At 43.4% G+C, this 13,974-nt stretch overlaps 1 protein-coding gene across 3 annotated transcripts in view; it reads right to left on the bottom strand.

The window, feature by feature from the left end:
- TBC1D14 (TBC1 domain family member 14) overlaps nucleotides 1–13,974 on the bottom strand; it is a 99,235-nt gene that overhangs the window by 25,328 nt on the left and 59,933 nt on the right. For all 3 annotated transcript variants that reach the window (XM_030563118.1, XM_030563121.1, XM_030563120.1), the window contains 4 exons: nucleotides 6,086–6,168; nucleotides 4,351–4,468; nucleotides 1,229–1,335; nucleotides 142–222 (listed from right to left, as the gene is read on the bottom strand). In XM_030563118.1, coding sequence (XP_030418978.1) covers nucleotides 142–222; nucleotides 1,229–1,335; nucleotides 4,351–4,468; nucleotides 6,086–6,168 — 389 coding nt within the window. The remainder of the gene's footprint in view (nucleotides 1–141; nucleotides 223–1,228; nucleotides 1,336–4,350; nucleotides 4,469–6,085; nucleotides 6,169–13,974) is intronic.

Genomic DNA, 13,974 nt, shown 5'->3' on the forward strand with positions numbered 1-13,974 from the left:
GATATTTCTCCCAGCTTTTTAAACTGTATTATTTCAGTTTAACATTTAGGAATGATTTTAAAACCACCACCTCTTCATTTTGTAATGAAGAGAAAGTTATCACACAATACGAAACAATATTTTGCCAAATAAAACATATACCTTCACATTCTCCTTCAGAGCCTCCTGTGCTGAGTGATCGCCACCTCTCTTTGGCACGAGACAAGCAAATATCATAGAGTTCTAAAAAACAAGTACTTTTTAAAAATCTATCTTCAATTACTGATTACATGTTAGTATGCTAACAACCCCTGTCTCCCATAAGAAATAACAAAGTAAGTATCTGTAAAATAAAAACAAATTGAATTTTAGGTAAGTTGGAGTGCTGGTAGCTTTGTTTCATCGGGGTATAATTTTGATGCAGTGAGCAGACATAATCCTCTGGGGGAAACTGATTACATAAATATTTCTTTGCATTTGTTTGGGTAACATACTTCTGCCACTCAAAAATTCCACCCAGAACTGTGACAATTAGGTCACAAACTCTTCCAAGTCCATCCTATAGCAATATCTGAGATATACTAAACAGCCACAGAAAAGGCATATGCAGTAGAAGGAAACCACAAGAGTATATGCAAATCCACAACATTTCCCCTTTGTCATCACTTTGGAATTGTTTAAAAAAAAAAAAGACTGAAAAAAACAACATAGTACAAAATCAAGGAAACAGACTAATGTATTACTGATATAATCACTAATGAACATGCAGGAAAGAGGACTAATTCCACACCAGGTTGTGTTTCCAAGTTAATCTCTCCTTCACTCACAAATCAAGTGTCTCACTTCAGAATAAAACCAGTATGTGCACACCCACAGGCACTACATAATTAACAGTAATTATATGAAATATCTTATTTTCTGTTGACTCTGAAATGGGGTTGTTAACGCTGAACATCTTTACTTATCAAAGCAATGCGCAGCAATATTATTCCAGGACTATGACTCAGAGCAAGCAGTGGAATAAGAAAATCCCAAGAACATCCCCGAAATTAAACACCCCATGCAAAATAAGACTCTATGCACTGTAGAACAAAACACAGGGTATCCTTAAATGAAAGCGAAGTACAACTGACCAGGACTTCATCGTTCCCCCAAGTTCCGACACATTCTAACTAAATGGAAGTGTCTCTGCTAAAGCGTGATTTATTTGAGTGTCTCAAAATGCAGACAGAATACATATCAGTCTCACCATGGGTGATATTTAACTCATTGCCGATTGCCAAGCTCCAGACTTTGCCTCTCACGCTTGGAGGAATACCTTGCCACCACAATTCTCGAACTTTACGGGAGCAGCACCTGTTTAAAAAAAAAATGTGTTCTACTGAACTATAGGTAGGACAAAGTGTTGTAACTACACTGGAGGATTCAGGCCCAGGTGTATGTCAGCCTGCCATGGGTCCCTTGAGAAATCAGACAGGGATTGTGCAGCATTCATTCATGCTTTTGTACTATCTAAACTTTGAGCTTTGTTTTAAACATTACCCTCTTCCCCAAATTGAAGGCTTTTGACTGGAACCCTGCAACCAAGACTGCTAGAAATCTGCCACTCTGTATGGGCCAATGTGAGAGAGACAGACAGAAAGTGCACAAGCGGGGAGGGTGGAGAGAGGATTAGGAGAAGTAGTCCCTGATTTTCCATTGCATGAACTAGAGACTGGACAAACCCAGGTCTGCAGTATAAAATATTTTTCCATTCCAGTGATAAAAGATTCTCCCCTCCTCCATTCAAAACCCTGCCCATGAGATGAAAATTTTCCAACTATTAAGTGGTGTGGACCCTCCAGGGGCAAAAAGCACTGTACATGGCTGCAAAACGCAAAGTAGCAAATTTGGAGATGGAGACAGCAAGAGTCAAAAACGTTTAAATGAAATAGTTCTAAACCATATTAAATTGATGGCCAATAATCCTAAAGCTGCTGTAAGGAAGACTGGGGAAGCATTCCACCACCAGCGGCAAGTGTGTGGGGGGGGGGGGGGGTAGGGGGAGGGGGAGGAACCATGGAAACATATCCATCTAAAAGCAGACTGCTGTATTAACCACTGAACCAAGTGGATTTATTTTGGTCACAATATTCCATTTTTCACATTTCTAAGGATCAGTAAATTGACAAGAAAAGCACTAACCAAAAGTTATGCTTTGGTATAAACTAGAAGTGGTAAGCTTTGTTTGTGGGATTGACTGCTTTCTTTTACAAAGGTCAGTCAAAAACAAGAGTTTTAGAGACAAGTAAAATTAGGACTCTTTCAACTATTAAAACAGATTTAATTTAACTAGTTTTTAATTTCTTCTTTCAGTTCTCTAGAAATTCCTTCATCAAGTACCCAACACATTTCAATACACAGCTGCCCAGGATTTTTTAATCTTTTATTTGCTAACTTATGGTATGATCATGCAAAAAAGTTACTTGTGGGGGAATTCTGCATCATTGTGCACATTCAGAATTCATGTCCCCCACAGATTTATTTTTTTCCTCTGCAGAAAATACATTCTGCTGGAGAGGTACTGCAGTGGTGCCTTTTGCCCACCAAGGGCTACTGTGACTCCAGAACAGAGAGCAGCTGGCTCATTGGCAGTAGCAGCCAGCAGCATTTCTCACAGCACCCTGCCCACTGGTCCAGGTTAGGAGGCATGGGATGCAGGGGTGGGGGGGAGAAGTGAGAGAGAAAGAGAGAAAATGAGGCACATGGGCTTGCTGGGGCGGGGGGAGGGTGGTCACAGACGGCGATTCAGAAAGACTAATGGAGGGGACAGACTGGGCAGGGGATGAATGGGCATGGGGTGCAGGGACACATGGGACAGAGCAAGATGTGCCTGACTGATTGAGAGAGGCTGAGGTCAGCCAGGGTCTGCATGGGGAAGACTCCCCAACTCCCTAACAGTCCCTCCCTTTCCCTTCCCCTCTGCCCTGTTCCATACTTTTCCCACCCAAATCCAGCAAGCCTCCAGACTCACTCCCAGGCTCCTTCACAACAACTACTTCCCTCTCCCTCAGCTCTTCCATTACCCTGGAGTCCCACAAGCCTTTGCACTGCTTCTGAGGGATGCAGGAAATATATCTGCATTGCAGTTTAAATGAATTATTATTTAAAATTCTGTATTCATATGCCTAATTAGGAATCTATTTGTCAAAAAACATATCCTGAATCTTTTTTGTCCTCTTTATTGTTACAGATATACTTGCTGACAGGTACTTTGAAATAAATTACCAAAATAATTGAAGCTGTTAAAATAACACAATATAATCATGTCAAATAAAATATGCAGAATTTTGTAGAACTTTAAAACATTGTGTACAGAATTTTTCATTTTTTTGCCACACAATTCCCCCAGGAGTAAAAGTTCTGTTCAGTCAAAGTCAAATAAGGAGAAATGAAACAAACAAAACCCTTAAAAACAAAAAAACCCAAACCCCTCTTTTCACAACTAACACTTTTTTAAAAGATACAGTGCAGGCAGTTAGCATGCCTAAAAACATCAATGTCCTGCCTACCACAACAGCTACATTCAGCTGTTCACATTTTTTTGTTTTTTTAACTATTGTTTTCCCTATTCCCCCCCCCATTTGGTTTGGCACACACAATAAATTAAGAGGCTTGGTCATACCTGTGCGTAAATCTACAGACACATCTGGGAGTACACTATCAAAAGCCCAAGCAGTCATGGAGAACCAAATCCTGACAAATGGATGGCTACAAGTGTTATGTTTCCTAGTAGTTTTCTAACAGAGGTCCCAGTCACCAACCACTCCCTGATCTTAGATTATTTTTGAACATCACTGCTGTATACAACATGCTGAAAAGGTTAGAAGAAATGGACAGGAATTAAAATTCCCACACCAAGAACTAAAGTAAGATTTAGAAACTCATTACTTTTTATTAACAGCAGTAAGAGAAGTGGTCATTGTGATGAACCATGTCTCTGAAACATGGGTTTTATTCCACATGCAAAGGAGATCATAAATTAATATGCTCAAGCTAGTTTAAATTATACAGCTATCTACAACTGTAGTCAGGAAACGGATGGCTACATGGCTCTATATAATAGTACGTTATACACAGTTATGTTCAGTCTAATTTCTAAACTCTATTAAAGGTAATAAGAAACAGAATTAACAAAATCCCATATACTTCGGCGGCAGCACCACCTGAATGCCTTCCTTAAACAGGCCAATTCCCTTTGCAAGTCACCTTTGACTGCTATACACACTAGCTTCTAGCACTTTTGAAATAAAGTAATCTTGACTAATCTCTTAATTTCTGAGGACATAGGAAGTTACCGTTAAGCACAATATAAAACATACTGTGTCTTACATTGTTTCCCAGTTAGGTAAGATGTCATTGTTCCAAATTAAAACTGCATTGCCAATGCTTTCTTCCAGTCTACATCTTTCTTCCAGTTGTTTCTTTCGCCTCTGGGCTTCTTTAAGCTCTGAAAAAAGAAAATTACAAAGTCAATAAAGGTAATACAAAAGGTAATACTTAAAGCTAAGGGCCATTAATGCTTCATGGCCATAAAAATTCAACCTGTACATGCCTGTAATCAAATTCACCTGCTCAAGCAATTTCAAAGAACATCTTAGACACACTACAATTTTCAGGAGTAATGTATTTACCACCAGGGCTGCAGAGAAGAAATGGAATTGGAATGGCTGTAGAGAGAAATGAAGGTGAGCCTTAATCTTTAGCTGGAGATGAACAACAAGCATTTCTTTGGCCCTATACACAATGTAGGAGTGCTCGTCCAATAAGCATAGCCTGGATGGCATACTTGTGCTCAAAGGGCAAAAACTGCCTACAGTACAAGCAGAGAGAGGCAGCATTCCCTGGGATTGATGCCTGAGAAATGGACCCAGTGATATGGTGCTGCATGACCAAAGGGAAGATTACGTTTACTGCTAGGCAAAAGACACTAAAAACCCCTACAGTAAACACTTTCAGTAGAGGATTAAGAACAGGTACCAAGCAGATACTTGGTTCACATCACTACATGTGGTCCTAGGCATGCTGTCCAGCAGGCTGGACATTATCTCCAAGGACTTGGACATGAACAAATACTCAGAAGATCCAGTCTCAGGCTGTCCATTGTTACATACTCAGTTTTCTTACCTGCATTGGGAAATGGTGGTGGGCAGTCAGACCTGGAGTCTGCATGGCAGAGTGAATCCACTATTCACAGTGCCAGATCCACCTCGAGTTCGCAGCACAGCAGGGGAGAGACTGAGGTATTTCCACTACCAAACAACTGCAGATAAGGAAAACCACTAGCATAGCCTGGGGCACATATACCCATGTCAGTGAAGAGGACAGAGATTACAGTACAAAAATCAAAGAAGTGCAGTGTTTTTGTAAAAATTCCCCTCAGAGTATTTAAGCCATGGGATGTTTTTTTCTGACATGTACTGACAAAGAACCCTGTACTCATCCAATAAGATCCCATTTAAAAATATCCCACCTGAGGGATGCATTTCATTATAGTTCAGTATTAGAAAGCAATTAAATACAATGGCCAATGATTTTTCAGTGGGTTTGTGGAGTCATGGAATTAGTAACTGCTACATAACTTTAGCTCTTCTCTGGAGGATTTTAGTTCCTTTTTTGATAAATAAACCATCTGGGGAAAAGTGTCTGGATTCCTCTAGTCTGAGGGGCTGCAAAAGCACCATAACTGGCTGGTGGATAATTCCCCCAGATCAGCAGAGGCTGTATACTTCTTCCCTTGCAGCCACTGGCCTTACGGTAATCTCCACAGCCATTTGGAGATGCTGTACTGAGAACAGGCCACAGGCAGCCCAGTTCAGGACGCTGTAAATTACAGCAGCCTATAGGCTAATTTAATTTACGTCGTGCTCCATCCGCCCACAAACTGATCTAGGACCCGAGTAGTGTAAGGATGATTCAAAACTACTTTTGCCCATGTTCCTGGATTGTACTTTCTATAAGGGACAGCACTGAATCTCTGTCATATTAAAGGGCAGATATTGAGGCAAGTATATTTTTAGATTTAACATCCCTTTACGTTTCCTGATGTTAAGAGTAAATCCATCACCTCTTTTTTTTGCTTGCACCACCATTTCTTCGTATTGTTGTCTATGTTTCTGTGCTTCTTCTGCTGGTTTTGCAGGGAGGTTCCTTGATTAAAAATGTAACATTTTAGTTTGGCATTCATAACTTCAAAATCTCTGGGCAAAGTAAGGAGGAAGCATAATACCGCTACTTGTCAGTTTTGGGGGGAAATTTTTACACAAATGAGAGCAAGATAAGAAAAAAACATACAATCATTCTACACAGAAAAAATGCTGAATAATTTCCTTTTGTTTTGTAATTTGAGCACTTTTTCCAATGAACACACTGAATAATTTTCGTAAGCCAATAGAATATACTGATGCTTATCCAATTTAAGTGTTTAAGGCTGCTATACTGAATCAGAGTATTTTCTACAGCTACTTGTCAAGGAGGCAAAATTTTAATTCTGTCTACCTTGTTTCTTCCTGTCACAGATCCTCAGTACACAGACTCTGCCCACACTCCCTCCTTTACTTGTGCAGTCATATCTCCAAATTCTAACTAATTCTCTCCCTCTGCTCTCAGCGACCTTCCTCCCTATTTCAAAACCCTGTCTCTAACTCCTCTCCTCACTCCTCCAGTGGCAAGGGTCCCCTGTTTCCCACCACTACTAGCTAATCACTGAACCCTAGGCCAACAATTTGGTGTTAGTTCAATTACTAAAAGCCCGGATTATATTCTCACTGCACAAAAGCACACTGTCACACAAAGATCTTTATTAACTTAGAGTTCATGCTGCTGAACTAATCAACATAACCATTATACAAAATATACTACAGCGTTATCCAAATATTAAGACAGGAAGTGACTAATATGTTTGTATGTATTCTATTATCCTTTATAGTTTATACAATTAGTTAACACTGACATGTGGCATTACCACCTCACTCATCTTGTCTCTCTAATTCACCTTACACATTCCAGTAACAACTCTTGCTCAGCTATCTACTCTCAACATACACGTTTGAACATCCAAGTCATTAATTCCATAATTATTATATTTGTGACGTATAAACTCAAAGCATTCATAAGTATGTGTCTTGTGGCTAAGAGTCAAAGTTGTTATAGAAATGGGTAAGATGAGTTTTCATGCAGCCATGTATCTTTAACCACGTATATGAAACCACAGAGGTAGTAGGTTATTCTACATAAGTCACTTCCTGTCTTCTTAATACCTTGCTTTCTTACAGGTGATGCTGTAGTTCGATAAGTTGCATAATGGTTAAAAGTGAAAAACAGGGAAGATAGGGAGTACACAGCATTCACTGAATCAGCAAATAATCCCATGTAAACTTTTGGGGGGAGGATCTTCTCACTTACTTAACCTATGCCTCAGGTATTAGCCATACAACATGTGCCATGATTAAGGTTTGTGCCTTCTAAAAGTAGAGGGATCCAAAGAAAACATAAAAATGTAAACTTGCTGTTCAAGAGTTTTTCTTCAACTTCCTCACTCCTTGAAGTAGGCCCTTGGAAGGGGAATACAGATGACCCCCAGGCTGTGCTCTTTGAGGAAGAGGAAGTATGCTGTACTGTGAGGGGAGAAAACGGCAACACAGCAGAATGCCTAGGCCAGTGCCAGTACTGGAATAGCAATTATTTTGCTTATTGCCAAAGACACTTGTAAGGCCTTTTGTAGGAATTTAGCTTAACTAAGGCAAAGTTAGGAGGGAGGGACAAGCAATCACAAGAAGTGAGCCTAACTCTGTGCCCTTCCTGATACGCTGGGGTAAGAATCTCTGAAAAACAGAAAGTCTCTCTGTATTTGACTTCTGGTTTGTGTGCGTCGGGACTCATGAGACTGCAGACTCTGCAAAAACACAGCTATATAACCAATGGCTTAAAAATGCTTGCTTAATTGTTTTTCTTTGATTGACATGTTGATGTAATTGTAGCAGTTACTAACAAAGGGGGTAGACAAGTCGAGGGAATTTGGATTTGACTATCTGAATGTGTCTTGCAATCTCCAGTGATAGACAGATACCTGAACACTCGAACCTTGTCATTTGACCATCCAAGACCCCTCCAGACCATGGGTAACTATTGTTTGGGAGTGCTCTATAACTTATTATATTTGTATGTGCTTGACACTAAATAAAGCAGCAGCTTTGAGTGAAGGCATTCCTGTCAGAGTGCAGGAGACTAATAAAGTAAAGGCTTTAAGTGAAAGCACTTGACTTTATGCAATTCATGCCAACCATCTAGCAGATGGAGGTGCTAGGAAATAAATTAAATGGAGACCCAACATCACCTTGCAGAGAGTAAAATTACCAAGCATTCTGAGTTTAGGGAACCTCAGGTAACAGTACCAAAGGAGATGTCCATAGACAAAGCTTGGACTAGAGCATAATTCCTGGTGAAGGTGCATATTGATCCCCAAGTAGCTGCTCTGTATATTTCCGTAAGGGTGATTCCCTGTATGGAGGCTACTGAAGCCACGGGGGTGCTCATAGAATGGGCCCTGATGGTTTGAGGAGAAGGGGCTTTCATATGATCATAGCAAAGAATGATGCAGGAGAAAATCCTTTGAGAGAGTCTTTGGGGGGAAAATACACTTTCCCCTTCATTCTTTCAGCAATAGCCACAAATACCTTTGGGGACTTATGAACGCGTGCTGTTCTGTGTAGGTACAAGATTGGAGCCTTATGCATGTCCAAGGAATGGAGTCTTGTCTTCTCCATGCTGTGGTGAAGCTTAGCATAAAAACACTAGAACGTGAATAGTCCGGTTAGGGTGGAACTCAGAAGGCCAGAAGGCTTCAGGTATGAAGTCTGGATGTAGCTTCAAAGAAATCTTGTCCTTATATACAGTTTTTCCCAAGGTAAGTCCACAAGGACCTCCACACTCCCCAACCCTTTTAACAAGGCAACTTTCAGAGAAAGGTACACGGGGGGAATAGAGGGCCAAAGGTTTGAATGGCAGCCTCATGAAAACAGAGAAGACGAGGTTCAGATTCAGACAATGACTGGTTTCAGAGCTGGAGGGGGGAAATGTCCTTCTGACACTCTTCAGTAACTTTGTATTAGTAGAATGATTAAAGCTTGAGTAACCCTCCACCTGATTATCAAGTAAGAAGAGTTATGGCAAGAAAATCATACACCAGTGGTTCTCACCACTACACCAGGAAGGCATCCCCTTAGATGCCTGGAGAAGTAGTAAGCAGGCACTTTGTTATGCTGTGTTGAGACATCCCAAAACATCACCACCACCACCCCCACACTGCCACCATTGTTGGAAGATGTGCTGTGTTGTGGATGGGTGGCATTCCCATACCTCGTCCATGTGTAAATGCCTGCTGAGGCTGTCTGCCAGGGAATTCATCACCCCTGAGATGCATACTTCTAAAAGTATGATTCTGGGCCTGATGCAAAAATTCCAGAGGTGGACTACCTTTTTTTTTTTTTTTGGGGGGGGGGGGGAGTGTGGAGAGGGGAAAATCTTGCTCTTCCCTTCTTGTTTATATAATAGATGGGTGGTTGTCCGAATGTGTATGGACTGAATGATGGGTACAAAGCCTGCAAGCCATTCCGAAACAGCTCAAAACCTGAATAGGTTGATATGTAGTCTGAAATCCTGAGGGGACCAGGTGCCTTGGGCTGTCTTGTCCTCAAGAGGTGCTCTGCATCCTAGCAGAAAGGCATCCATGATGAGTCACTTTGTAAGTGCTGCAGGAAGAAAGCGGGTCCATACACATACTACATGGTGTTTGGGGCATAGGTTGTCCGTAACTAGATCTGAAGGCACTTTAGTTGCATTCATGCAAATGGAGTGACACAGGTACACAGAGCCATGTGGCCTAAAAGGATGAGGCAGGATTGGGCTGAAGAGTGAAGGCTAAGACAAAGCTGGTTGATGAGATCCCTCATGGGGAGGAACTGGTTGTGAGCTAAATAAGCCCTTCCTGTGACTGAATTCCACCCCAATTAATACTGTGGTTTGTGTGCGTGTCAACATGAGCTTGTCTAAATTTACTTGTAGTTCTAATGAATGAAATAGTTGGGAGTGCAGTGATGGTTGTTGCTTGTACCTATTGGAACAACTGATCCATGAGCAGCCGATCAATCAGGAAATATCAGTCTTCCTTGTCCACAAAAACGTGGCCACCACTGCAAGAACTTTCATAAACACCCTTGGGGCCATCAAGAAGCTGAAGAGGAGCACCTTCGCCCACTGTGAAGAGCAGAAAACTTCTGATAGCAGGGGGAATATCCAAATGAAAATATGCATCTTTCAAATCAAGGGCCATAAACCGGTCACATGAGTAGAAGGAGGGTATTAAAAAGGCCAACAAAGTTCCTTGAGAAAAAGTTCTTTCCTACATGAGGGAGTGGTATGGGCTCTATTGTCCCCAACTGAAGGAGGAAGTCAACCTCCTGTTTGAGAATCCTCTTATGGGCGTGGTCCTTGAAGAGAGATGGGTCAGAGAACTGGGAGAGAAGCGATTCTAGCTGGTAGCCATTTGATACAACATCCAGGACCCAGTTGTCCATTGTACTAGTGCACCACATCGGAAGAAAATGGGCCAGGCAATCACTGCAGGGTGTGGTAGCAGGCATTGTGGAGACTGGCTGTCGAACCTCAGCTGGGACATCAAAAACGACTTTTGAAGAGGTAGCAAAGTGAAGGATGGTGATGCCAGATGCCTCTCTCACTGCATCCTTTAATTTCTTAGGAGGTTCATACATCTGCTGTTGAAGGAAGGATGAAGGCAGTGATCGATGTTGGGAGAGAAGAGGCCTGAAGTATTTGCTTCAGGGGTGGCAAAGTATAAACATCCAGAGAGTGGTAGGTAGCTCAGAGTGGCTATCCTCAAAGGAAAATTCCTCCATGGTGATTTGGATCCCTCAGGGGAACCGCAAGGCCTACAGGCACAAAGTCAGTCTCATGACTACTGAGGTAGTCTTTAGAATGACACTGTCAAGGGATGCCTGGAGGGAAGATTCTGCAACTGATTAACCAGGATAACCAGAACCAAAGTCTGCAATCCTGAGGGTGTTTGTTTTCTAACGTTGACAGCTTGTTGTAATTTAAAAAGTCACACTTGAACAACAAAAGCATGATAATTCGCCATTCAGAATGCTAAGCTAGCTCAAAAAATATCTTCCTTCCAAAGAGGTCAAGTCATTTAGGGCTTGTCTACATCAGAAAGTTGCAGCGCTGGTGAGGGAGTTACAGCGCTGCAACTTTGAAGGTGTACACATCTGCAGGGCATCACCAGCGCTGCAACTCCCTGTTTGCAGCGCTGGCCGTACTCCCGTTTTGTCTCGGGTGTAGAGGATCCAGCGCTGGTGATCTAGCGCTGGTAATCCAATGTAAACACTTACCAGCGCTTTTCTTGACCTCCGTGGAAGGAGGAAGCCTCTGGTAATCAAGCTGATCTCCTTTCCCGGTTTGCTCTCTCGTTCCCGGAACCCCGAGCAAGCAGGTAAGGAGAACCGCTTGCTCGGCGGTTCGGGGAACGAGAGAGCAAACCGGGAAAGGAGACCAGCTTTGCCGCGGTTTGCTCTCGCGTTCCCGGAGCCACCCTGCAAACCGCAGGGAAGGAGAACCGCTTGCTCGGCGGTTCGGGGAACGAGAGAGCAAACCGGGAAAGGAGACCAGCTTCGCCGCGGTTTGCTCTCTCGTTCCCGGAACCCCGAGCAAGCAGGTCTCCTTCCCTGCGGTTTGCAGGGTGGCTCCGGGAACGCGAGAGCAAACCGCGGCGAAGCGGGTCTCCTTTCCCGGTTTGCTCTCTCGTTCCCGGAACCCCGAGCAAGCAGGTCTCCTTCCCTGCGGTTTGCTGGGTGGCTCCGGGAACGCGAGAGCAAACCGGGAAAGGAGACCAGCTTCGCCGCGGTTTGCTCTCCCGTTCCCCGAGCAAGCAGGTCTCCTTCCCTGCGGTTTGCAGGGGGTTCGGGAACGCGAGAGCAAACCGCGGCGAAGCGGGTCTCCTTTCCCGGTTTGCTCTCTCGTTCCCCGAACCCCGAGCAAGCTGGTCTCCTTCCCTGCGGTTTGCAGGGGGGTTCGGGGAACGCGAGAGCAAACCGCGGCGAAGCTGGTCTCCTTTCCCGGTTTGCTCTCCCGTTCCCCGAACCCCCCCTTGAAGCCGCCCAACAGCGCTGTAGTGTGGCCACATCTAACACCACTTGCAGCGCTGGTTGCTGTAAGTGTGGCCACTCTGCAGCGCTGGCCCTATACAGCTGTACTAATACAGCTGTAACTACCAGCGCTGCAAAATTTTAGATGTAGACATGGCCTTAGCTGTAGTGGATTTGGACTGGTATAGCTGAGTTCTTTCTATAACAACCTGGACCACCAGGGAATTGGGATTAGGATCTGAAAACAGGAATTCTGCTCCCTTGGGGAGAATAAAGAGGCATTTCTCAGCCCTCTTTGCTGCCACCTGTGCCCAGATGCCAATGTGCCAGTTCACTGTGGCAGGTTCCATGATGGCCTCATTAATTGGGGGTGCCACTTTAGAAGGAACCATAGCCTAGAGGATGTCCAGGAGCATGTGGGCTGCATCCTAGACCTCTTTCAGTGGAATCTGGAAAGAGTCTGTGATTCTCCTAAGAAGGGCCTGGTACTGTTTAAAATTATCTGGGGGTGAGGGAAAGGCTGATAATACTGCCTCACTGGGACAAGATGGAGAGAGTGACGCTGGTGGCTCTGGTAGCACCAGCAGTTCTGGCCAATCCTCCATCCACTGCTCCTGTGGGGACTGCAGTTCTCCATCTGGTGGTAACCACTGCTGGGTGTGGAAAATAGGGTCCTCATATGCAGGTGCCCAGAAATATGGAGCCCAGGGGTCCAAAAAGGATGATGGGCTGGGCTGTTGGGGTATGGAGGCAGACCCCACAGTGGGTATCATTGGTCCCTGGGCCACAACTGCTGATGGTGAGAATGCAACGGCCAGAAGAGTGGATCTGGAAGCCCTGTCTAGGTTGATAGCTCTATATCAGGCATCTGGAGGGATGAGCATCAGTTTGTTTTTAATCGAATGAACAGTCCTGCCCCAACACTATATAGGAGTGGCCACTTTAACATATAACATATTTTACGATTGAACACTTATACCTAGCACTTAATACAAGAATGGACCACTGTTCTGTATGTGCAAGAAAAATACTACATGCTTTAGCACAACCACAGCCAGACAGCTTTATAAGCTAAGGCCTGGACTACACTAGTGGGGGGTTCAAACTAAGATACGCAACTTCAGCTATGCTATTCGCATAGCTGAAGTCGAAGTATCTTAGTTCGACTTACCTGGCCGTCCTCACGGTGGCAAGTTGACTGCCACGGCTCCCCCGTTGAATACGCTTACCCCTCCTGCAGAGGTGTAATATGGGCGTCGATTCAGGGACCGATTTATCGCGTCCAGACGAGATGCAATAAATTGATCCCCGATACATCGAACACTACCCGCCGACCCGGCGAGTAGTATAGACATACCCAAAGTAACTAACAATATATTAGTTGACAATTTGATATGAGCTATTTTCACTGTCATTAAACAGTGGAAATGCACTTGTGAAAAATATGTAATATTATTCTACATCAGGTTTTGTTTTCATTTACTCTTATCTTTAAACTGCACACACAACTACTTTAAAACAGACTATTTAAAATTCAGCCTGCCATGGTGATTTAGTTTTCTTTTATCTGTTTCTGCATGCAGTAAAGCCAGACATTCAGCATAAATTCTCCCAAAAAAAGCATATGTAGAAGTAAGAGACAAACCATAATACAGTTCTTTCCAAGAAGTCTGATATGGGTTTGGTTGTATAAGAATACTTCTGTGTAAAATGAGAAGGATAAGCCAACGTATCAAGTGCCTGACAGCCTTCATATTGTGACACTGAACCCACCACAAAGCATTCTCTGGTACAT

Source organism: Gopherus evgoodei, chromosome 5, assembly GCF_007399415.2.
Source record: "Gopherus evgoodei ecotype Sinaloan lineage chromosome 5, rGopEvg1_v1.p, whole genome shotgun sequence".
NCBI classification, from domain to species: Eukaryota; Metazoa; Chordata; order Testudines; family Testudinidae; genus Gopherus; species Gopherus evgoodei.